The 25,332-nt window shown below is 39.2% G+C and overlaps 1 protein-coding gene and 1 pseudogene across 5 annotated transcripts in view; both read right to left on the reverse strand.

The window, feature by feature from the left end:
- The window catches only part of ZC3H13 (zinc finger CCCH-type containing 13), a 91,487-nt gene that overhangs the window by 21,286 nt on the left and 44,869 nt on the right, over positions 1 to 25,332 (reverse strand). For 2 of the 5 annotated variants that reach the window (XM_062194165.1, XM_062194164.1), the window contains exons 9-15: positions 19,309 to 19,616; positions 15,095 to 15,550; positions 8,626 to 8,817; positions 4,556 to 4,639; positions 3,648 to 4,203; positions 1,745 to 1,848; positions 217 to 1,407 (exon numbers count right to left, since the gene is read on the reverse strand). In XM_062194165.1, the coding sequence (XP_062050149.1) occupies positions 217 to 1,407; positions 1,745 to 1,848; positions 3,648 to 4,203; positions 4,556 to 4,639; positions 8,626 to 8,817; positions 15,095 to 15,550; positions 19,309 to 19,616 (2,891 nt within the window). The remainder of the gene's footprint in view (positions 1 to 216; positions 1,408 to 1,744; positions 1,849 to 3,647; positions 4,204 to 4,555; positions 4,640 to 8,625; positions 8,818 to 15,094; positions 15,551 to 19,308; positions 19,617 to 25,332) is intronic. The other 3 variants (XM_062194168.1, XM_062194167.1, XM_062194166.1) reach the window with 2 other exon arrangements.
- LOC133762545 (transcription factor BTF3 homolog 4-like) lies at positions 20,121 to 20,638 on the reverse strand (annotated as a pseudogene).

The following is a 25,332-nucleotide window of genomic DNA, read 5'->3' on the forward strand; positions in this document are numbered from 1 at the left end:
ATTAAAATGATTAATAGCATTGAATATACTTCTATTTTAATATAGGAATTAAAGTGGTACCAACTAACATTTTAATGGACAGCTAAATCTTTTTTTTTTAATTCTGTAAAATTCAAGGCAGCAAATAATCAATTTATCATTACCTTGAAATTATAACTTGTATAAAACATGACTATCATAGGAAATACTGACTAGCTCATAATTCAGTTTTCTTACCTGAAGAAGTACTTCGACTGGGCTCTCCACGCTTTAACTGATCAATCCTCGATTTTCTCTCTCCTGTGATTTCCAGGCTTTTTGTTTTTTCTCTGTCCCTTGAGCCACTATGCAGTACTCTCTTTCGCCCACTTTGGTCATCCCCACTTCGATGGGCAGAGTCATTGGATGGTGAGCGCAGACGACCAGATGTATGACTGCGATTACTCCGATTGCTCCCAAGGCTGCTACTCCTCTTCTGATCCACTGGCTTGCGATGTGGGGTGTCCTCTATAGTAACATGACACGCCTCAACTTTTTCCACTCGTGTTCTGTGGCATTTTCTATGTGAATCCTCATTGGCAAAAGTACTGGTGGTATTGGCAGAGGTGGAAATCGTGGTGGCAGTGTTGGCAGTAGCAGTGGGGGCAAGAGCAGGAGTAGCCATCGCAGTGGCAGTAGCCATAGGAGGTGGAGGAGGAAGAAGAGAGGACAGGGGAGAGGGGGTACCACCGGGAGTGACAGTGGTAGCCGTGTGCTCTGTTTCTGTCACCTCGGTACGATCAGGCACATCCTCATCAGACCAATCACTGAAAGCTGTATCTTCTTTTTTCTGAGGATCCTCTAGAATGCCATCCTTATCAGTGGAAAGTTCAACCAACTCCTCTTTAATTGTTATGGGGGGAGTCCGTGGGCCTCTTTTCTTCTTACTTTGCTGGGCGGCTTCTTCATCAGAAATATCAGAATCACCTTTGGATCTTTTACGCTTCTTTTCAATACTTTTCTTCTTCTGTCCTTTTTTTGGTGAAAATACTTGACCATCTTCAGATGCTGTCTCTAGGTTACCTCTCTCTATTCCAACATCATCGTCTTTCTTTTTCTTAATAGGTTTCTTCTGAATTTTGGCTTTTTTCTTATTTTCATCATGAACTCGATCAGATATATCTCGATCTTCAGACTGGTGATGTCCTATAATGTCCTGAGAACGTGTTCTGGAGCTTTCCAGGACTTCTATCTGTTCTCTCTGTTTATCTACAGAAGAAATTTTCTCTTTGAGTTCTTGCTCTTCATAGCGCCTTGAACTCTCTTTTCTCTCTGGCTTGCGATCCTCTTCTTTCCATCTACCCTGCCTGTCTTCCGTGAGGTGTGATGGACTGAGAGAACGCGATTCTTGTGGTCGTACAACCTGACTCAAGAGTCTATGTTTTTCATCTGGACAGAAAGACAAAAGTAATCACATGTTCACCAGGTTAACAAACACTGCATGTTATATACACATCATAACAAGCCAATCTCTCACTTCGTTTTAAGGTTTTTAAGTGGCAACGATTTCAATTGAAAACAATATAGCTTTAGCATTAATAGCAGGAAACAACACTGACACTAAGATAAAATGTGTATTTTTTAGTCACATGAGATATTTAGAAGCAACAGAGCAAGAAAACCTTTGAAAATCTTAACTCTTGAGTTACAACTAATGGCGAAGTATGGTTTCATGGTTACAAACAAATATATGAATATAGAGAAATGGAAAACAAACTCTGCTTACTTTTATCATCACCACTGTTGTAGGTGTCACTATCGGGAGAATGTTCACGCCGGCGCTTAGGTGACTGCCGTGGGCTAGGGCTTCCTTCATTTCGATAGCGTTTCCTAAATTAGGCAAGCAAACGCGATTATAAAACTCCAAGGAGTAAAGGAGAGATTTCTTTACTATGTTTTTTACTAGCACTTTTTAATTACAATTAGAACATGTAATGGCAGGAAAATGACACTGTCAAACAAAAGGTTTTCAGCATCTTTAATAAAAATTCTACACTTCATTTGCTAAGACTTAACAGTTGTGGACTTAACATGGCCACCTTTCTTTCTTCCATATATATGTAGAATCACTCAACTGAAAACTTCCAGATTCAAATACTGCATGCAGCTGAGAAACCAATATATTAAAGTACCTCTAATAGAAACACTCATCAATTTTACATTCTTATGACACAGAAGTGCCTTATACTGGAAAACTGAATAAGAGAATTTTGTTCTGACTTTGGAGTCAAAAGCTTTGAGTTCAACTCATAGCCACACTACTACTTACTATGCAACTTTAAGTAAGTTCTTTGAAGTCACTGAACCTGAGCTTTCTCATCTGAAAATGGGAGGAAAATCAAAGTCCATCTCGTAAAACAGCAATGAAGAATAAATTATGTCAGAAGCCCAGGCCCAGGCACATTATGGGGATAGATACTATACCGTAATATTAGCTTCTTCCCCTTTTTAGCTCTATTACAGAATATCATGGTAGCAGATTAAGGAGCAGCCAAGTCCTAGTGGAATAAGGTTCCACGTCTGTGCTAGGTTGTCTGTTTATAACAACCTACACAGTGATGGTGAAACAAGCCTAAAGCAGGGAACTGGTAATCAACCCCAGGTAAATGAGCCGACATGTGGCAAGGAAATTAGATACATAAATTATTCCCTCTGCTTTAGCAAACTTAACCATGGCATTACCCTAGTTGGTATATAAAAACGTAGTTACCGCTAGAAAGTTTGGCTTTTGTGCCTTTAGAACCTCAAAACTGACCAGTTAGTTCAGGATTCTCATGGCCAGATAGTGACTCAGCCAATCACTGTCTGTTTCTCAACTAATGAGCGCCCTAACACAGAGAAGCTGCTAAACTCTTAGGTATAACAATAAAGTGTTAGCAACCATTCTGAGACTGGAACTGACACAAAGGAAAATAGAGGAGAGATTAGATATCATTACAGATATTTCGCCTGAGAATTTGGATAGTCACATTAGCACAAGCAAAAGTTAATCCTTGACTTCTCAGATACCTGGGTAAACTGAGTTCTTTTTGGTTTAAGAAAAATAAGTAACGAAAATGTGTTCAGATATATTATATGAGAGTCCAAGGACATGTCTTTTGCCCCCAAGAACCTACTGTAATAGCACATAGCACAAGAGAAGACAATTCCTTATCTCTCATTTTCTGCTAGCCATTCAGTGCTTATGGGGATTCCCTCATTTTTAAGCTACTGAATGCTCTTGTAGCACAGGGATGGTAACTCCATTCTTAGTAAGTACCTCAAGCTCATGAATGATTACCAAGAATGACAAGGAAATATCTCTTGGAGACCAGTCAACACAAGTTCATTGATGCCATCACTCTGTGTTGGATTCTTGTTAAAAATAACATCTGCAGCAGGTAAGTAAGCCTATGTGCCACCAAAAATGCACAGATAACAAAAAAGATTAATTACGTTTGCTGGATGCAAAAAAAAAACACAACCGAAAAATTATTTTTTCTAGAAAATTAAGGTCACTTTAAGCATTCAACATAGTTGAAATATAGGAAAAGGTCGAGAGGAGAGCTTTAACAATAAATTAAGGGACACACGTAAAAGTATTAAAGGAAACTTCTGCATTCTCTACTGAAATGAGTCATCACCCTTACTTGGATTTCCTCTCCTCATGGCCATCTCTGGGATTCCTCTCTTCTCGGATATCTTCCCGCTTTTCTCTGCGGTCCTCTCGTCCCTTGTCTTTGTCTTCCCAATCCCTCTGGCGTTCTCGCTCTTTGTCCCTTTCTCTTGCTCTTTCTCGTTCCCTTTCCCGTTCTCGCTCTCGCTCCCGTTCTCGCTCTCGCTCCCTCTCCCTTTCTTCTCGCTCTCGCTCCCGCTCCTTCTCCCTGTCTCGCTCCCTCTCTCGCTCCCTCTCTCGATCATGTTCACGCTCTCGGTCTCTTTCACGTTCCCTCTCTTTTTCTCTTTCCCTCTCTCTCTCCCGTTCCCTGGCTCTCTCTCTTTCCAGTTCCCGTTCTTTCTCTCTTTCCCGCTCCCGCTCCCGCTCCCTTTCCCGCTCCCTGTCTCGTTCTCGTTCCCGGTCTCTCTCTCTAGCCCGGTCATCTCTTCTATCATCCACTCTGTCTACTCTTCGTTCCTCTCTTCTTTCATCACGCTCAAGCTCGTCATTCCTCCCCTGATGTCGAATTGGTGAGCTTGGTCTTTGATCTACAATGAAAATCAAGTTTTTTCAGTGATTAATTTGACAGATAACCCATTGGAAAAACAACATGGCAAATCTTAATTTTATCTGTGTATAGGGTCACACTGGCAACGAATCATAAAACCAGATGCTACATTTACTTTAATTTAATCATCAACAATGCGATCACCCTTAAACCTTTTAAAAATATTTTTTCTTAAAGATAATTTTATATGCCTTCTAACTATCAATTTTTCTGCTCCCCACCGGCCCCCACCCCCCCTCCCACTGATCCACCTTTGATCTTTCTCTGCATGCTCCCTACCCTACCTCCAGCCCGCTGCTCCAACCCCACTTTCTGCCATCTCTACCCTTCACCTCTGATCTTCTCTGTCCCCCCAGCAGGACCTGAGAACACTGGTGGCAAAGGATAGGGGCAGCAGGAGGTGTAGAACATAGGAGCTGAAGGAAAAAAAAAATTTCCCTCGTAAGTCACACCTCTAATTTCAGGCCAAAATATATACACATCAAAGTGCAGCTATTATGTGAGGAAAATATAGAACAAAACATGTCAAAATTTGTTGCTGCAATATCAATCTTTTATCATAAACTAGAATATTAAGGGTATTAATATCTACCAATCTCAAAATAAATATAAAGTGTTTCATATTAGTGATATATATTTATAATTAAAAACTACCTACAAATAAATTTTTATTTAATCATATAAATGTTAACTGATAATCTCATCACATTTTATAATTTTTTTCCCCCAATCTACACACAAATCACATAAACACAGAGAAAATGAATGCATGTTGCTCAAATAGCCAGTTGAGCAGGAAATTAGTCTGGGATCTTAAAAGGTGTAAGAGAATGGCATGGGATTTTCCAGAGAGACAGCTTTGAAAGTAACTACTGTGGTTACAATCTAGGCTACTGTGATGTTTTAATTTTCATACTATCTAATAATGCATATTAGTTAAACAATAAAAGTCAGATAACAATATGGCCAACAGGCGGTTAAGTATAACAGCCAACATCAACTTATTAAGTAGAATACTTTTAGGATGTTTCTAGGGAAGGCATCAATATAGTAACTTGAAGTTCCCTTCCTTGCCACTGTTGAAAATTTTAAGCATTTATTCAAAAGATACAGATAGAAAAGTTCATCGAATTTTAAAGCTAAAGTAAGACAAAACCATTTCCGGTCCTTTCTCCTCCTCTTCCTTCTTGAAGACATAGAAATTCTGGTCTAGAGGTTGACTTGCTAAAGTCAGAGATGGTAGACCCATTAGTGCAACAAGATTAGAGATCAATTTTCTCAAATCTTTTTATTTTAGCTGAAACTACCTTAAATTTAAAATGGTTCTATGGCACCATAGTGGATTTCCAGAATGCTGTTTACCCATGTTTTAGATTATCTGCACTTCCAGTTTGGGAGTCATACTAGAATCTCAATGATTACAAGATAACGTGAAACACATTCAACACTGCAACTAACAGGAATATATTCTTCAAATTTCTGATTATAATAATATCAGGGAATAGTCTACTCTCCTGACTCTTTTAGCTCTATTTTCCTAAAAAGACAATGCTCCTGCGGGCGCCGCGGCTCACTAGGCTAATCCTCCGTCTTGCGGCGCCAGCACACCGGGTTCTAGTCCCGGTCGGGGCACCGATCCTATCCTGGTTGCCCCTCTTCCAGGCCAGCTCTCTGCTGTGGCCAGGGAGTGCAGTGGAGGATGGCCCAAGTCCTTGGGCCCTGCACGCCATGGGAGACCAGGAGAAGCACCTGGCTCCTGCCACTGGATCAGCACAGTGTGCCGGCCACAGCGCGCTACCGCGGCGGCCATTGGAGGGTGAACCAACGGCAAAGGAAGTACCTTTCTCTCTGTCTCTCTCTCACTGTCCACTCTGCCTGTCAAAAAAAAAAAAAAAAAAAAAAAAAAAAAAAAGACAATGCTCCTTACTTCAAAGGAAAAAGGAAATAAGAACACCACTTTAATATCTAAACTATCTTCCCTTTCCTTGCCTCAAAATATATTCTTCAAAGATGTGCTTTCTTCAGTTATTTCTTTATCTTATTGAATGACATATCTATTCATGAAAGCTGGCAATCTCTGAGTTATCTACTAAGTATCATCAATTTCACTTCCAAAATATTTCTTTATTTCTTTTCTTGTCCTCATCTCTTCAGTTAAAATATTAACTTAGATCTTGATCAGCTTTTAGATGCCTATGTCATCAACGGTTAAATTGCTGGGTATGTTTGTTTTCAAATCTTCCACTTGATTTTTAGTGTTTTTGATAAAAACTCCATTTCTTCCAGCTGCTTAAAGGCAGTTACCCTGTAGGCTCTGAAGGGATATTAAAATCAAAATTTCCAGTCTGACTTACAATCTGGCCTTTGGTCTCTCATCAGTCCTCTCCCCCTTCTTTCCTCCCTTGCTAATTACATCATACTATTCCAATGTCAAAACATAATTCATCACTCCTTCACTGTTTGGCTTTCTTTCAGCCCTATGTGTTTGCACATGCGCACACTCTCCTTGCAAAGTGCTTCTTCATTGTTCCTATTCACAAACTTATGTATTTTCAGGCCCTCATTCAGATGTCACCCCTTTAGGCAGCTCTCTGGGAGTTCCTCAGAACTGTGTTTGCTCCTTTGTCTCCTCACAGTACTTTTATAACAGCATTTATCATACTTCAGCTCTATCTGCACCACTATTAGACTGTGAAAAACTAAAAAAGATTTAAACCCTCAAGCATAGAATAAAGTACCCAGCTACCTTCTTCTCTTGCACTTACACCTCTGTGTAAATATCTCTTCAAATTTTCCATTCAAATGCTCAAGTAGATCCCTCTCTTATTCTTTATTCTATCTAGGTCCTTTGTTTTCTTGATAACAATAATCATTTCTCTTTTTATGGGGGGAAGTAGGGGGTGTTTCCTTTTCCATCAGTTTCTTTATAGAAACCCATGGACAAGAATTGTTGTACTCCAAGTACCTAGCAAAGTGCCTAGCATGGGTAGAATATATATCACTAGCCTCAAAAATATATTGCTATTTTGATCATTCAACTGATATTTACTGAAGTAGTTAAAGAGAACTAGATCCGCTGTCAGAAGACCTGAGTTTGAATCCAGTTCTGGAACTAACTTCAATTAAATCTAATTGTCTAAGCTGTGAAACATGGGTTACTTTATAATACCTATACTTATGGGGATATTGTAAAAGTTAAGTCACAGAATATATGTAAAACAACTACTGAACTTCTCGGCACCTAGGTTGAATTAAATAGAGGAATAAAACCAAATGTTACTACCAAATTGAGGCATGAATTCAGAGAAACCTGTTCTAGGATAAGAAAATAGAAAAAAAGGAAGAAAAGTAATATACAAACAACATACACACACACACAAAAACACACATATACATACATATAAATAAAGCATTACCAGGATGCAGTATTAAAGAGAGATAAATCAAATGCTGGAAGAAATAATTTCAGATATTAACACTGAATAAACTTTACCCCTACTTATAACTGGGGAAGTCCTCACCTTTTTAAACCCAAATGCAGTTGGCTTACCTTAATGAACTTAACCCAACCGACTGTCCTACCTCTGATCTTCTCTATTCTCCCAAATACATACGGTGTCTTAGAAACTTGGTTTTACTCCTATTCCTACCCACATCAAGATACAGTTTTATCTTTTTGATTCAGCCCACACTAAAAGCATCAACATTCAATTTCCTGCTCCATCAAGTTTCATACTATCTAAGTTCAGTATTACAGTGAATCTTCAGAAATCAGCCAAGGTTAGTAAGACTTTGATAAGACTGATTTTAAATGTTTAAATACAGACAGTACAAACTTTTCAAAGAAAATTCTTAGAATACTTAAGTGTTTCCTAGTAATCTTACTTCAAAAGTTATTTTTATAAGATTATCTAATAGATAAACAGGAAACTTTTAGCTTAACATATACAAGAATACAAAATTATATATTCTCAGGCCAGGATATGAGTAAAATGTTCCTCGAATAATCCCTAGCCTTGCTCTTCTCTGGTAGCCCATACAATACTCTATTGCTCATGGCTAAAAAGAGAGTAGCCAGGATAATACTCAAGAGAAGGCTTCCATTATTTCCTGAATTGCCTGGGATGGCATCTTGAAAGGGTTGTGAGCTACCCAGTTAGGATGGCAGACATACAGCAGGACAGCACAGTTCTTGTACTCTGCTGCTGGTAGTTATAGGTAGCTAGCTACTTACATAAACCTTCCTAAACTAATGAACAAAGATTATAAGAGTTCCAATCAAATGTTGTCATCAAACTTAGGTCTTAAAATATACTTTATAATAAAAAGCAAATTGGTAACTTTTAAAAAGCAATCCCCAATTTAATGTTGGTACTATTTAATAAAATTTTGTTCGACAAACCTCTTTCTCGGTTGTCACGCCGGTCTCTCTCTCCATGTCTTCTCTCAAAAGAAGAATCCCTTGCTTGATCTCTGTTGTCTCTTTCAGGGTATCTGTCTCTTTCAGGATAGCTACTTCGAGTTTCCCAGTTGTCATGATAGTTGCTATTACTACTGTGACTATCAATTTGAGAACCTCTTGTGCCTCGGCTTCCTAAACAAAGGATATTCATACAGTTGTTTAACACAGAACACTTTATTCACCAAGTTTCATTAGTCACAATCTTTCCTCCTAGAAAACACTAATTTGTTTTGGTATTCCAAATGCAGTAATCACTATTGAAAAGAATATTAAGCATCACTGAGAACACACAAGCTCTGCTATGACTGACTTGAGGAAGCTAAGTTCCAGTTTTCTCCATCTATAAAAAAAGGAATAATGGAATAGGAAAGCAAGAAGATTCATTTAAAATACCCCCAGAACAACAAAACAAAAATTTAAAAATGCTTCTTCATATTTCATCCACAGAAACCACATGAAAATAATGAGAAATATGGATATGTAGTATTGACTCAACCACAGTTTATACTGAAAGCACTCGAATATAGAATGACGAAAAGTAATTTGGCAACATTAAATGTATCTAAAAATTTTTATTAAAAGATGTGGGAAATTGGGGCCAGTGTGGTGGCATAGTGGGTAAAGTCACTGCCTGCAACACCAGCATCCCATGTGGGTGCCAGTTTGTGTCCTGGCCGCTTCACTTGCAATCCAGTTCTCTGCTGATGGCTTACGATGCAGAGGAGGATGGCACAGGTGTTTGGGCCTGTCACTCATGTGGGAGACCCAGATGAAGTTCCTGGCATTGACCTGGACCAGCACTGTCCACTCTGGCCATGTGGGCAGTGAATCAGCAGATGGAAGGTATCTCTGTAACTCTTTCAAATAAATAAATAAATCTTAAAGGAAGGAAAAAAAAGATGTGGGAAATGAATGTTCATGGTAGCTTTATTTCTACTAGCCAAAAACTGCAAAGTATTCAATTGTCTTTCAATGGGTGAATGATTAAACAAATCATGATACATCTATATCACGGAATCCTATGCAGCTGTAACAAGGAAGACTCTACCGATACATGCAACAACTTGGATGAACTTCAAGAAAATTATGCTGAATGAAAAAGCCCATCTCAGCAGTATACTTGCTGTATGATTCCACTTAGGAAACAGTCATGAAATAACAGAATCTGAAGATGCAGGATATATTAGAGATTGCCAGGGGTCTGTGATAGAAAAGGGGATGGATGTAGTAACACCAGGAAATCTTATGATGTTACAATTAAATATCTTATTGTAGGGATAACACCAGGCTACATATGTGATAAAACTGCCTAGAGCTAAACACACATGCACACACAAGCAAATATATAACTGTAAAATCTGAATGAGATCTATAGAGTACAGCAGTGTTAATTTCTTGGTTTTGATGGCATACTCTAGATGTGTAAGATGTTATCATTGGGAAAGCAGAGAACCGTACACTGAGCTTCTTTGTGCATTTCGTTCCAATCTCCTATGAATCCTTAATTACTTGGAAAAAAAATTGTTTTCTTAACTTTCTGGAGTATGGGAGGTAAGGGTAAGGGGAAAGAAGCAATACAGGGGCTGTCATAACCTAGGAAAGCCAGCAAAAATAAAGGCAAGAACTCTGGTGAACTCTGTCCTCAACCCCTTAAAGTTACTATAGATAAATCCCGATGAAGATGAATTCACTCCAAACTCAAAAGAATACATGAGAAACCTACCCACCCACAGTAAGAATAGGAAGGCACATCTCCAAGAGTAAAAATAAAACCAAAAAACACCCCACCAAGAACTTATGTGTAATGGGCTTTGAGCCCTAAAATAATTATAGCATAATTCTAAGTACTGTAACGGGACACTTTAATAATGTAAATATCACTAAAGAATATTGTAATGAAGATCAAGAAGAAGAAATGTAAGATTTCGAAAGATGATAAGAGATGTGTTAGGAAAAGAGGCGCAGATTGGTGCTTCTTCACACCAAGGGCACTACAAAGGTTAGGAAAAGAGGCGCAGAATAGAGAGGAGGCAGTATATGAATCTACAGCCAAATCGAATTTATTCAGAGAAAATAAATTCGTAGAGGTGGGTGACCAACTGCCAGCACACACACTGATGGAACACGTGGCAGAAGGCCTGACCCAGGGGCTGGGCCTTCTTATAATTTGGAAGGGTTAGGGATGGGGATGGAGGTAGCAGGCAGCAGCAGGAGAATTCCTGAAACTGGTCTTTCAGATGGCAGAGCAACTGGCCTTTCAGGTGGCCGTGCAGAGCTTGGGAACCTGGGAAAGAATGTGGGGGTGTGAAGGCAATAGCGTGTGAGACCCACCTGAGACTCAAGGGCAAGGAATAAATTTCAACATTTATCTTTTGGGCAATGAGCAAGAATAGCTGAAGCTTATATCTTTGTTTCATCAAGGTATATATGGTTAACATGTAAGAATGAAAAGGTCAGCAGCCAGTGCTGTGGCATAGCAGCTAAGATTCATTCACTTAGATTAAAGGAGTGATGCATGGGTTAGGTTGATCCCACAGACCCCAGACCACAGGATTCAGAATTCAATGGTCACCTGTATAGTTGATATACTATTGCTAAGCTCCCTTTTGAGATACTTCACAGGAACCCCAGGCCCTGATCAAACAAATAGCCATCCTCCTGTGGACCACAGATAGACTAGAGTTCATTTTGCCATCACAGCATTCTCAAAAGAATATGCGGGGCCAGCGCTGTGGCGTAGCAGGTAAAGCCGCCGCCTGCAGTGCTAGCAGCCCATATGGGTGCCAGTTCGAGTCCTGGCTGCTTGTCTTCAGATTCAGCTCTCTGTTATGGCCTGGGAGAGCAGTAGAAGATGGCCCGAGTCCTTGGGCCCCTGCACCTGCCTGGGAGACATGCAAGAAGCTCCTGACTCCTGGCTTTGGATCAGCTCAGCTCTGGCCAAGTGGGTATTTGGGGAGTGAACCAGCGGATGGAAGAGCATCCCCCATCTCTCTACCTTGCTCTATAACTCTGTCTTTCAAATAAATAAAATAAATCTTTAAAAAAAAAATTAGATGTAGATTCGAAAGGACAGTTAACAAAACTAATCATAGAGACACTTTGCATGCAACCATTTTAAATAAAACCCCTGGGGCCGGCGCTGTAGTATGGCGGGTAAAGCCGCTGCCTGGAGTGCCGGCATCCCATGTGGGCACCAGTTCGTGTCCCGTCTGCTCTACTTCTGATCCAGCTCTCTGCTGTGTCCTGGGAAAGCAGTGGAGATGGCTCGGGTCCTTGGGCCCCAATATCCACATGGGAGACCCGGAGGAGGCTCCTGGCTTCGGAATGGTACATTATGGCCACTTGGGAAGTGAACCGGCGGATGGAAGACTCCCTCTCTCTCTCTACCTCTGCTTCTCTTTAACTCTGCCTTTCAAATAAATTTTTAAAAAATACAAAACAAACAAACAAAAAAAACTTTACCAGCATATGTAGAAAACATAAAAATTGACTACTGATTCACAAAGTAAGATTTAATAAATACACATGTCAAAGAACTGACTTTGAATAGCTTATTCTCTAACAGCAGTTAAAATGGAAGGAGGTGACTTATTTTTAAGAATGTAACTGGAAATCTAAAATCCCATTTCTTCATAATTCATGAATCTAAGGAGAAACCATATAAAAATTAAAATGAGTATTAACCAATACATATACTAAATATTTCACAAGCGTAAAATTCAAGAGTAGAAATTAATGAGTCAGGGGCCGGTGCCATGGCTCACTTGGTTAATCCTCTGCCTGCGGCACCAGCATCCCATATGGGCGCCAGGTTCTAGTCCCAGTTGCTCCTCTTCCAGTCCAGCTCTCTGCTGTGGCCTGGGAAGGTAGTGGAAGATGGCCCAAGTGCTTGGGCCCCTGCATCCACATGGGAGACCAGGAGGAAGCACCTGGCTTCTGGCTTTGAATCAGCACAGCGCACCGGCCGTAGTGGACATTTAGGGAGTGAACCAAGAAGAGAAGGAAGACCTTTCTCTCTGTCTGTCTCTCTCACTATCTAACTCTGCCTGTCAAATAAAAAAAAAAAAAAAAAAAAAAGAAATTAATGAGTCACAACAAATGAGATACAAAAAAAACAAACAAAACCCAAGATTACTTCTTTGAAGATTCAAAACAGACAGCTCTCTTGCAAGGCTGATCAAGTGAAAAATATGGGGATGTAACTACAGATACATCAGACACAATAAAAAAGAAATTCGGTAACATCTTTTTATAACGAATTTGAAAAAAATTTCCTGGGAAAATATAACCTACTAGAACTATTTCAAGAAGAAACAGAAAATCTACACACATCTACTCAGAGCTACTAGAGATAAGCATTCAAAGAACAGATTATTAATCACTTACAAATTGTTTCAGAGAATCAACACATTTTATATGGCTAGTGTAACTTTGATTCTCAAACTGAGGTAGAATACTCTTTCAAAAATGACAAGATTGCTGTGGTATACTAGAACTGTTAACTCTGGCTTGCAAGAGCCAACTGCAGGCACCCAGTCTCAAACCCGTATTGACTGACATCACATTAGCATGTCCTACATTCCACTGCTCTCACTCCTGAAATTCACTCCATGGTAAGCAACTACTTTTTACATTTGCTGTGATAGGAGCGAGTTATACCATGGAAATTGCCAAAAAATCAGAGTCAGAACTTTTTTCCTAAAGTCAGTTATATAACATTTATCACCATACCTTTGCTTGTCAATCTCAATTAAAAATAAAATAAAAAATTAAATTTTAACATTTTATTCAAGAACTATAAAATATTTAAAAATTGCATTATCCCAGGAATGCAAAGATAGCTTTAAATTTAAAAAATACACCAACATGGGGCTGGCGCAGTGGTATAGTAGTGGGTAAAGTAGTGGGCAACCCATATAGGCACCAGTTCAAAGTGGCACTGCTCCACTTCTGATCCAGCTCTCTGCTATGGCTGGGAAAGCAGCAGAAGATGGCCCAATTCCTTGGGCCCCTGCACCTGCGTGGGAGACCCAGAATAAGCTCCTGGCTCCTGGCTTTGGATTGGTGTAGCTCCGGCCATTGAGGCCAACTGGGGACTGAACCAGCGGATGGAAGACCTCTCTCTTTCACTCTGCCTCTCCTTCTCTCTGTGTAACTCTAACTTTCAAATAAATAAATAAATCTTTAAAAGAAAAAAAAATCAACATAAGTAACAGGGTAACAGAGACAAACTACATGATCTTTTCAAGATAGAGAAAAATGAGCCGTGATATAAACTAAACTGAAAATTAGTAGAACCCTTTAAAATAATAGGAAGTACCTGCAAAGGCCTGCAAATACCACGTTTAACAGCGAAATGGCAATAATAAACCTTTAATATCTGAAACAAAGCAAAGAAACCATTCCCCTTATCTTCACACTTGTATTGATACTGATGCTCAGCAGGTAGCCAAATAGAAAAAAAAATAATAATCAGAAAGAAGGAGCCAAATCTGTCTGTTTCCAGATACATTTGTTAAGGGAATCTAATTAGATCTCTGAAGAAAATATAGCAAAATCACTTAACTGTAAGACTAACTTACAAATATCAATTACTACTTCCATGTACTAGCAATGAAGCATTTACAAAAAGTAACATTTTAAAAGGCACCATTTTAGTGACATAAGTACATAATTATTCACTAACACACTGTTCAAGAGGGTAGAACATTGGAAAAACCTAAGTGTTTTATCAATTACAAGACTTGTTAACTTAACGGTATAACCTATAACATATACTCTGTGTCAAAAGAAGGAAGTAGTTGCTTACCATGGAGTGAATTTCAGGAGTGAAAGCAATGGAATGTAGGACATTGTACAGTTTTTTTCTTTTTAATAAAAGTTTTTTTTAAAACTACTTTTGTAAATCTAGAGGGGAAAAATGGATATACATATTTGCTTGTGTGTAGTTTTTGAGAAGGATACATTAAAAACTAGCCAAAGAGTGGTGGTCAAGGGTAGAAGGAAGGCTTTTCAATATACATCTTTTTGTACCTTTGAAATTTTGAACCATGTAATTTTTTTTAAGGATTTATTCATTTATTTATTTCAAAGACAGAGTTACAATGAGAGAGGGAGAGAGAGATTTTCCATCCACTTTTTCACTCTCCAAATGGCAATTTTCTAGGTGTTTCATATCAGTTACAATGGGAAGTATGACTGAATATAATCAAAAAGAAGGTCTAGGTCAAGCCCCATTTATCTTTTGCTACTTTAGTAATTCTGATTCTGAATTTATAGGGACAATAAAAAATTCAATGAATTAAAAATTATTTTGACAAAATGATAACAAATGTAAGAAACCTTAGTAGATTTAATACATCTATATGAGCATTCAAGATACAGTTCACTGACAAATCATAAATCTTACCCTTTTCAGGTAACTCTGGACCTCTCCCCCTACTTCTGCCCATTCGGTCATTCCTAATTTCACTTCGAGACTCATTTCTAGAATCATTCCTTATCTCAGTACGAGAACTTTCTTCTCTCAAATGGTTTCTGCCATAATTCCGGGATTCTTCCTGGTATGCATCCTCTTTTCGATGCGTATCTCGACCTTCACGGTCTCTGTACTCATGGGCATCTCGAGTAGACCGAGAATCTCTGGGATCGCGGCTCTCTTTGGTTTCTCGGCCATAATCCCTCATCTCTCTGGAGTCCCGAATGTCTCTGGAGTCTCTCAGTTCCCTTCGCTCTCTGGTATCTCTTCGATCACGACCATCTCGAGGTTCTCTGTCTTCCCTGTGGTCTCTAGAAGAGCTCTGATCTTGCTCATACTCTCGTTCTTCTCTTGTATCCTTTTCTCTATCCCTTTTGCCTCTAGTGTCTGTAACACAATTTTGGGAATAAACTGTAATTCCTTTTACAAATTTTCAATATATTAAATACACAGTTTTAAGAATTGTATTACAACTTTCTTTTCAGAATAAGGGAGGAAAACTATGGTAAATAAGAAAATTAAAAGCATTTGTAAGCTGAAATTCAAAAGGTAATTTTAATAATACTTGATAACCATGTTTCTGGTTGCACAAACTGAACATGAATGACTCCTGCCCCAATATACTCATCCACACAGATCCTAAAAATAACTAAAATAAGTAAGCTGGTCTTGGATCATTGATGGCTGATGTTTTAGAAATCACTTTTAGATCAAGAGGCACAATACCTTTAATCAGTTCTATTAGGTTTTGGGCTAGAGTAGACCGCATGTAACCACCTCAAATGTACTTAATCACTTGAGAGTAGTCTACAGTTATCAGGTTGGCTGACAAAGAAATACTGTTGTTCACCCTTTTCCTGACACTTAATGGTATCACATTCATGTAAGCAACAGTTTCTAAAACTTTCTCTACTTAAAGCAATTCCTATCATATTACCAAAAACAAATTTCATTGTTTAAAAAGCCAAAATGAACATCACTGATGATCTAACGAATCATGACATTTTCTCATATGAAGAAAAAGGCCTAAAATCAATTTACAAATGTTAGAAACCACTCTTAGGCATGCCTAGAAAATACATAAATTGATTATAACAAACATAATATGAAGTTAAAGAAGTAAAAACAGAACATCAAAGAATAATTCCTGTCTTTTTTTTCCTCCTAGATAGTTTTCTCTCCTCCCCCCCCCCCCCAAAGAGCCTTTTATTTAAGGAATACAAACTTCATGCATTTCATAAATACAACTTTAGGAACATAGTGATTCTTCGACTGTACCTGCCCTCCCACCCACACTTCTACCCCTCTTCCTCCTCCCTCTCCTATTCCCAGTCCTATTTTTAACAAAGATCTATTTTGAATTAAATTTATACACAGAAGATTAACTCTATACTAAGTAAAAAGTTCAACAAATTGTATGTTAAAAAAAACTGTTCCTCAACAGTTGAGACAAGGGCTGTTCAAAGTCATGGCATTTCAAAATTAATTTCATTTCTTTTTTTTTTTAAGCTTTTTTTTTTTTGAGAAACTTAACTAACTTTAAAGAAGAACCCAAGAATGATACACATTTTGTGAGCACTTAAACATAACTATAACTTATGAGACATAATACCCTCCATCTAATATACTAAAACGAAATAGATCTTTCAGAATACGTTTTACTATTAACTCATAATACAACTCTTTGAGGACAAAGGTCTTGCATGGGAAGTTAGTGCACAGTGACTCCTGTTGTTAATTAAACAATTAACACTCTTATGTATGATGTCAGTGATCACCCAAGACTCTTGACATGAGCTGCGTAGGTTATGGAAGCCTTTTGAATCCACAAATTCCTTTAATAATTAGACAAGGCCATAAGCAAAGTGGAAGTTTTCTCCTCCCTTCATAGAAAAGTACATCCTTCTCTGATGACCATTTCTTTCCACTGGGGTCTTACCCACCAAGGTCCTTCATGTAGGACACTTTTTGCCAGTGTCTTGGCTTTCCATGTCTGAAACCTGTCCTTTTTGATTAGATTCTTCTGCAAGTTGCTCTTAACATCTGGAATTGTCTCAATCTGATGCTACTTAAGCAACTATAGAAACCTGATGCCTAAAACATCAGACTTGACTTGACTTTCTCTTTGCCCCTAGTAACTAGGTCCACTTACTTTTCAGGAACCCAAACATCAGATCCTTTTTTTCATTATACTTTCAACTGTCTTTACAAATACATCTAGTTACTGTATGTTTTTCTTTATCCAACTGTCCATCCTTCCACTGAAATTACTCTTATTTCAGAAAATGACCTCTAAACATAGGACAAAACACCTGCTGGAAGGTCAATGAACCATCCTCCTTAGAAAGGATCCTTCCTGTAACATAAGCACTGCATATCACAAAAAAGCACTTGTTCAGACTCAAGTGCTTACTATTTCCCCTTCATTATTGTGTTTAACAATAATAGTTTTCATTCAAAAAGTAATCACTTAAAATATATTATAATCTGAGTCAAGTCTAGTTGTTAAATACTGTTTAAAATTAATAGTAAGTATAAGAGAATTTTCCCATTTTGTCAATGCTGCATAAATATTGGGCTGACATTTTTAGCAAGTGCTCCATAACATATTCAAAACCATATATACAAGGAATAATTATATAAAACAGGTGCTTTTTCCAAGCCCCTATCTCAACGTTAATCATTTTCTTGAATAAAAGAAACTGATTAATTATTGCTTGAACTGTTGACAAAGAGAATAACTAAGTTCAACACACATTATAGGAGATCACTGTACTATACTCACAAAGAAGCTTTTAAAATGAAAATTGAACAGAAATTTATTGTAAGTAAGCAAGTATATGTTCAAGAACAAATTCAGGAGATGCTAGGAAAAAGATGTGCTAAATAAATAAGGACAAGAAATGTACAGAAAGGGGTGAGTGTTATTAGGATATACTGCCAGGAAATATCTCAACAAATCCAAAGTTAACTTAATTCCCAGGAATCTAGGAAGCAAAACTGCTTTGTATACTTCTTTTTTATGAGTTATACCCAGAAATCCAATTATTTGGTGTACACTGACTTTCTGAAAGTTTCCCTCAGGCTTTACCCTTTTATTACACACTTCTGATTCATTTAAGCTCAGCTCCCTGATCTGCTTCTTCTCTTCCTTTTATTTATTTATTTATTTATTTATTTATTTAAGATTTATTTACATATTTGAGAGGCAGAGTTACACAGAGGTAGAGACAGAGAGAAGAAGACAGAGAACAATCTTTCATCTGCTGGTTCACTCCCCAAATGGCTACAACAGGGGCTGGGCTAGGACAAAGCTAGGAGCCAGTAACTACATCTGGGTCTTCCACATGGGTGACAGGGGCCCAAGCACTTGGGCCATCTTCTACTGCTTTCCCAGGTGCAGTAGCAAGAAGCTGGATCAGAACTGGAGCAGTCAGGACCTCAATTGCACCCATTTAGGATGCTGGCATCCATCACAGACAGCAGTGACTCACTGAAAAGGATAATCTAGGAATCCCATGGCCAAAAATTTCTAAACTCAAGGGTTCTTAGTAAAGCATCTTAACTAAAGAAAACACCGACTTAGCACACCTATAAATGCTCCCATGTGTGTACTTACTGGGTTGTATTTCTGTGTTGTTAAGCATTTCCAGGTACCCACAATAACTTGTCTTTTTGTTACCTAAGACTTAATATAGCACAGTCCTCCCCCATCTCTTATTATATAGCAATAAATCTGTGTCCAATTTTTTAACACAGAAAGTTACTTAAGTAAAAGAACTCTTTAAAAAATCAAGCTCCAGGAGCCAGGGCTGTGGTGTAGTAGGCTAAACTTCCACCTGCAGTGCTCGCATTCCATATGGCCGGCTGCTACTCCTCTGATCGAACTCTCTGCTGATGGCCTGGGAAGGCAGTGGAAGTTGGCCCAAGTGTTTGGGCCCTTGTACCTGTGTGGGAGACCCAGAAGGAGCTCCTGGCTCCTGACTTCGGCCCAGCTCCTGCTGTTAGGGCCATTTGGGGAGTGAACCAGTGGACGGAAGACCTTTCTCTCTGTCTCTCCCTTTCTCTGTAACTCTCTCTCTCAAAGAAATAAATAAAATCTTTAAAAAAAAAAAAAAAAAATCAAGCTCCAGGACAGCACATACCTTCTCTCCTTTCATGACGCCGATCATGAGACTGCGAAGTTCGTTCATGATCATGCCTCCCCTTCTCTCGCATTGGGGAGCGATGTCTTGGGGGACTCTGCTTTCTCTGAGGAGAGGACAAAGAATGTGAAGCATAAGGAGAAGCAGAACGTCGTAAAGGTGGAGTCAGGGTCCGCTGGTAAGATGGGGAAGGCGTCCTTTTGCGACGAGGAGAGGGAGAATGTCTTTGGATAGAGGATCCTGATTGTGAGGAAGATGAGTGATGTCTAGAAGATATAGGAGAATGATGTCCTGAAGGGGAAGTAGACCTACAAGGAAAACAGCAAAAAATGTGTTCAGGAGCTTTCATTTCTTTAAAAACCAAAAATTAAAGCTACAAGTGTATTAAAAACCTCAGGATAAATTTTAATTCAAATGTAAAATAATAAATTGCCTTTTAAAGATGTGACCAATTTTCTTTTTTATCGGGGTGTGGAGGACAAATGAAAAGATCTGTTTTCCAATTTGCTCTCCACTGTAAACAAAATACTCACATGTATACCTGCACACACACACCCTGAAAATACCCCCAAAACAAACAACAAAAGAAAAAAGAAAAGAAAAAAAAACAAGAATTAAAACCCAAAACACTCAAACTGAACCAGTACTTCATATTCTGACCAAAAAAAAGATCCTGGGAGGAAACATAAAATGTGAAATCAAATGATGGAACAATGCTAAACAAACAGCATTATTAATATACAAAATATATTACTGAGCTAGTAACAAGTGATGTTCTCTGTGTCTGTAAAACTTTGGAACCAAGAGCGAATTTAGTTAACTTCACTCTTTAATGCTTCATCAAAATTTTCTACAAGATCTGGAACATCATCATCTTCCTCATCAATGTCTTCTGGTTTTGATGCTTTGCTACCCAACACTTGCCATGGGAACTGTCCTGCTAACTTCCCAAGACTTAGTTAAGCTATCAGCACCAAGTGGAATTAATATTCCAGGAAGCATTTGTGTGATTGGCTTGGCTTCTGCATGAACAGTAATTGCCAAGGTGTTAGCTGAGAGGGAAGCTCAGACTTTTGGATTGCTGAAATGAGTAACTGTCCCACCATCTTTAATCATGTTCACCTCTTCAATACCAGCTATATTATTCACAGCTAGCTTTTTGAAAGAACTCTAAAACTGTCATCAGCTGAAGCTGTTCTAGTACTACCTTCTTTCTGCAAGCTGTTCTCTAGCCCCCCATCCACACCTGAGCCTGAAGTCTGACTAACTTTTCTTGACTCGTTCTGTTTGTAAATCTCCAATACCAGAATGGAACAACACCAGAACGCATCAAGAGCAAGATGTGACCAATTTATATATATATATATATATATATATATATATATATATATTTTTTTTTGGACAGGTAGAGTGGACAGTGAGAGAGAGAGAGAAAGGTCTTCCTATTGCCATTGGGTCACCCTCCAATGGCCGCCGCGGCTGGCGCGCTGCAGCCGGCGCACCGTGCTGATCCGAAGGCAGGAGCCAGGTGCTTCTCCTGGTCTCCCATGGGGTGCAGGGCCCAAGCACTTGGGCCATCCTCCACTGCACTCCCTGGCCACAGCAGAGAGCTGGCCTGGAAGAGAGGCAACCGGGACAGAATCCTGTGCCCTGACCAGGACTAGAAGTCGGTGTGCCGCGCTGCAAGGCAGAGGATTAGCCTATTGAGCCATGGCGCCGGCCGATGTGACCAATTTTCAAGTCAACTGGAACCAGCAGCTCTAGAAGAGTTATGCAGGGCATTTCTCCCAAGAATTAGTGTCAAGGCACATTGCCTTTTTCTCAAGCAACATTCTCCCTACAGCACAGACCTAACATGTACCCTAACATGAAGTACAGAACTCACTCTGATAATCTGATAGTGTAAGTACGTACGTGGCGGGGGGCAGGGAGGGACTCACCAACAGCTACTGAGAAAACATATTAGTGAGCTCTAGCTAGAAAGTGGCTGTGAGAAAGCCTGTAAATTCAAGGCTTTGGAAAAAGGGAAACTCTCACTAGCTAAGCCAAACAAAATGTCTCTGCTGCCTCACTTGACATTTAGGATTATGAAAGATTTCTGGGCTTAAGGACCTTTCCTTAGAGTATATATACTGTCTTCTTCTTCTTTTTTTTTTTTTTTTTTAGGATTTATTTATTTATTTGAAAGGCAGAGAGTTACAGAGCTGCAGAGGCAGAGAGAGAGAGAGAAATGTCTTATCCGCTGGTTCACTGCCCAGACGCCGCAATGGCCGGAGCTGAGCCGATCCGAAGCCAGGAGCCAGAAGCCAGAAGCCTCTTCTGGGTCTCCCATGCGGATGCAGAGGGTCCGAGGACTTGGGCCATCTTCCACTGCTTTCCTAGGCTACATCAGAGAGCTGGATTAGAAGTGGATTAGCCAGGCTGGCGCCGTGGCTCAACAGGCTAATCCTCCGCCTAGCGGCGCCGGCACACCAGGTTCTAGTCCCGGTCGGGGCGCCAGATTCTGTCCCGGTTGCCCCTCTTCCAGACCAACTCTTTGCTGTGGCCAGGGAGTGCAGTGGAGGATGGCCCAAGTGCTTGGGCCCTGCACCCGCATGGGAGACCAGGAGAAGCACCAGTCTCCTGGCTTTGGATTAGTGCGGTGCGCCGGCTGCAGCGCACCAGCTGCAGCGGCCATTGGGGGGTGAACCAACGGCAAAGGAAGACCTTTCTTTCTGTTTCGCTCTCTCTCTCACTGTCCACTCTGCCTGTCAAAAAATTAAAAAAAAAAAAGAAGAAGAAGAAGAAGAAGAAGTGGATTAGCCAGGACTTGAACCAGTGCCCACATGGGATGCCGGCACTGCAGGTGATGGCTTTACCCACTATGCCACAACACTGGGCCCTATATACTGTCTATCTAAATTTGCCTTTATTTATTAGCAGAAAAAATTGAGATTTAGTTCACAATTCTTGGTTTAAGTAAAGTTTCCTCTATTCCCTTCAAATCACCTTTCATTGCTACCAGAGAAACAAAACCACACAAAGCACATCTCAATAACTCCTGGTCTGCTGAATAAGTATAATGTGTGTGAAGGGAGAGTTGGATTATACATACTTGTGCAATAACTAAAAAGAAACAGGACTGCTTTTGTTTTTGTTTGTTTTGCTTTGTAAAGATTTACTTTATTTACTTAAAAGGCAGAGTTACAGACAGAAGGAGAAAGGGAGAGACAGAGATCAATCTTCCATCTGCTGATTCACTGCCCAGATGGCCACAACAGCTGGTGCTGGGCCAGGCTGAAGCCCCTTTGGCAACAAGGGTCCAAGCACTTGGGCCATCTTCTGCTGCCTTCCCTAGGCGCATTAACAGGGAGCTAGATTATCAGCTAGGACTCGATCTATGCTTATGTGGGATGCTGGTGCTACAGGCCATGCTTAACCCACTATGGATTAATGTTCAAAATAACATTCTAAACATCACATGTCTAGATAGGTAAGTATTATATTCCTCAAAGCAATCATTTCAGGGGCTAGATGCTTATTTTTTAAAATTCTGATGTTCTAGTCAACATATTGTAGAACTGCCTTCAGTATTTGTGATAACTATTTTTTCATATCTGCAGTAGTGGCAAAACCATCAGCTACAAACCACGGTTTCTCAACCTTGGTGCTAACCCTACTCACATTTTGTCCTGGTTAATTCTTAGGGGACCGGGGGCTGGGGAGGCAGGGGGTGGGGGTTGGGAAGAGTGGTTGTCTTGTGCATTGCTGGATGTTTAGCAGCATCCCTGACCAATACTCACTAGATGCCAAGACCATCTCCCATCACGATGTGACAACAAAAAATTACTCCAAACATTACCAAATGTTCCCTAGGAGGCAAAAATCACCTATAGTTGAGAATAACCACCCTAAACCATGCAGATTAAAAATTACGCCTACTTAGACCTTTTATCAATAAAAGAGTTAAATTATTAAAACATGTTGTTAAGTTAGGAAAGTGACCTAAGAAAGAATGCGGAATAAGAATTTAGGCAGGCCGGCGCCGCGGCTCACTAGGCTAATCTTCCGCCTTGCGGCGCCGGCACACCGGGTTCTAGTCCCGGTCGGGGCACCGATCCTGTCCCGGTTGCCCCTCTTCCAGGCCAGCTCTCTGCTGTGGTCAGGGAGTGCAGTGGAGGATGGCCCAAGTCCTTGGGCCCTGCACCCCATGGGAGACCAGGAGAAGCACCTGGCTCCTGCCATCGGATCAGCGCGGTGCGCCGGCCGCAGCGCGCCTACCGCGGCGGCCATTGGAGGGTGAACCAATGGCAAAAGGAAGACCTTTCTCTCTGTCTCTCACTGTCCACTCTGCCTGTCAAAAATAAAAAAAATAAATAAAAAATAAAAAAAAAGAATTTAGGCAAATAAAACACTTTTTGGGTAACAGTTGACTAAAAAATAAAAGTATGCTAACTAGAACACTACATTCATGTAAACATCTAATTATCTGTAATTCTATTAAAGGTTTACACTTTCAATCAAAATTGTTATTCTTTTCTAATAGAAAAGTCCTAAGTCACTAAAACTTAATTGACTCTAAATAAAATGTATTTACTTACAGGTACTAAGAGATATGCTCAGTAAATCCTAGCCAGATTTAGAAAATTATTTATGACAAATGGTCATTCAAATGCATCCTACAGAACACATATCATTTGTCATCTGGTGCTTTTCAATTTCAATGTCATCAGGTTCCAGTTAATTTAGAAATATTTAATTTAATAAAATAAAGAACAGCTCTCCACCTAAACAGACATTTTGGTTATCTTTGAGTTTATTTCTGGGGTATAGACTTAAAATTGTTTAAAGGATGTTTATAATAGCATTTGGTGATTAGTTCAAAGTAGAACATGAAAAAATGAGATGTTTTATACATACTATCTTAAAAAAAAAAAAAGAAATCACATTACAGTCCAATTACCTTTCTATTTAAACTTGGTATCTACAGCATGGAAAAAAAAACTTCATTCCAAACTTAGGACAATCAAGTTATCATATTAAGGCCAGAACACTGTCAAGTAATGGCTTTTTAGCATTTTAATCATATTTTTTCTTACTTACCGTTCAGGGGAAAAAATGTTTCAGAATACTGTTGAATTAATTTGGCATCTTTACATTTTCCTCTGTGTTATTACTCTTTTAAAAGTATGTTGACTATGAATAGTGAAGAGAGAAGACCCAGTTACTAAAAAAAGACGCCTCTGGTTACTAAAATAAGATGGGTCAAACCATAGATGTGAACCCACTGGGACCTGGCCCCATCTCACTTCTGCATATATAGAAGGTGTGTCTCTAGGTAATGAAACTGTCTCGAAATTTGGTCAGAATTACTTGTACTTTAGCTACAGATTATAAAACAGAGATATATAAGTATCCTTAGAACACCAACAACTTTACTCTGGCTGATTTCTTATTTGCGGGAAAAAAAAAATAGGTGATAGTTTAAATTCAAATAAAGCAAAAAGGATACTGAATGAAGAAGAGTTCAATATCTTAAAAATGAAATCTATAACATCAACAACAGCACTGTAATTTATAGCACTTAGGGAAAGATGATCTTTAGCCTGACCATATTCCAACCAAAAATTTTTAATGCTGCTATAATAAAGGATGTGATGTGATATGAGGATATTCAAGTTATATATCATTTTGGGGGAAAATGTGAAAATAAAAAAGAAAACATTCAAAATACAAATAATTTCACCTGCAAACCTATATTTTCCTAAAAATAGCAATATCAATTTTTCTCAATAGTTGTCTATTCCTCAAACACAAAAATACACTTACATAACGTAATGCTTATAATTTAATCTTTAAAATCATTATGTAAAATATATACTTTTAAAAAATGAAATGTACTATGGGTAACTGAAAACTCATCTTCTGTTTTCTTGATAAAATGTAATATGGAGGCAGACACTGTGGCACACTAGGTTACTCTGCCTGCAGCGCCGGCATCCCGTATGGGTGCCAGTTCTAGTCCCAGCTGCCCCTCTTCCAATT

The sequence above is a fragment of the Lepus europaeus genome, chromosome 6 (genome assembly GCF_033115175.1).
Source record: "Lepus europaeus isolate LE1 chromosome 6, mLepTim1.pri, whole genome shotgun sequence".
In the NCBI taxonomy this organism is placed as follows: Eukaryota; Metazoa; Chordata; class Mammalia; order Lagomorpha; family Leporidae; genus Lepus; species Lepus europaeus.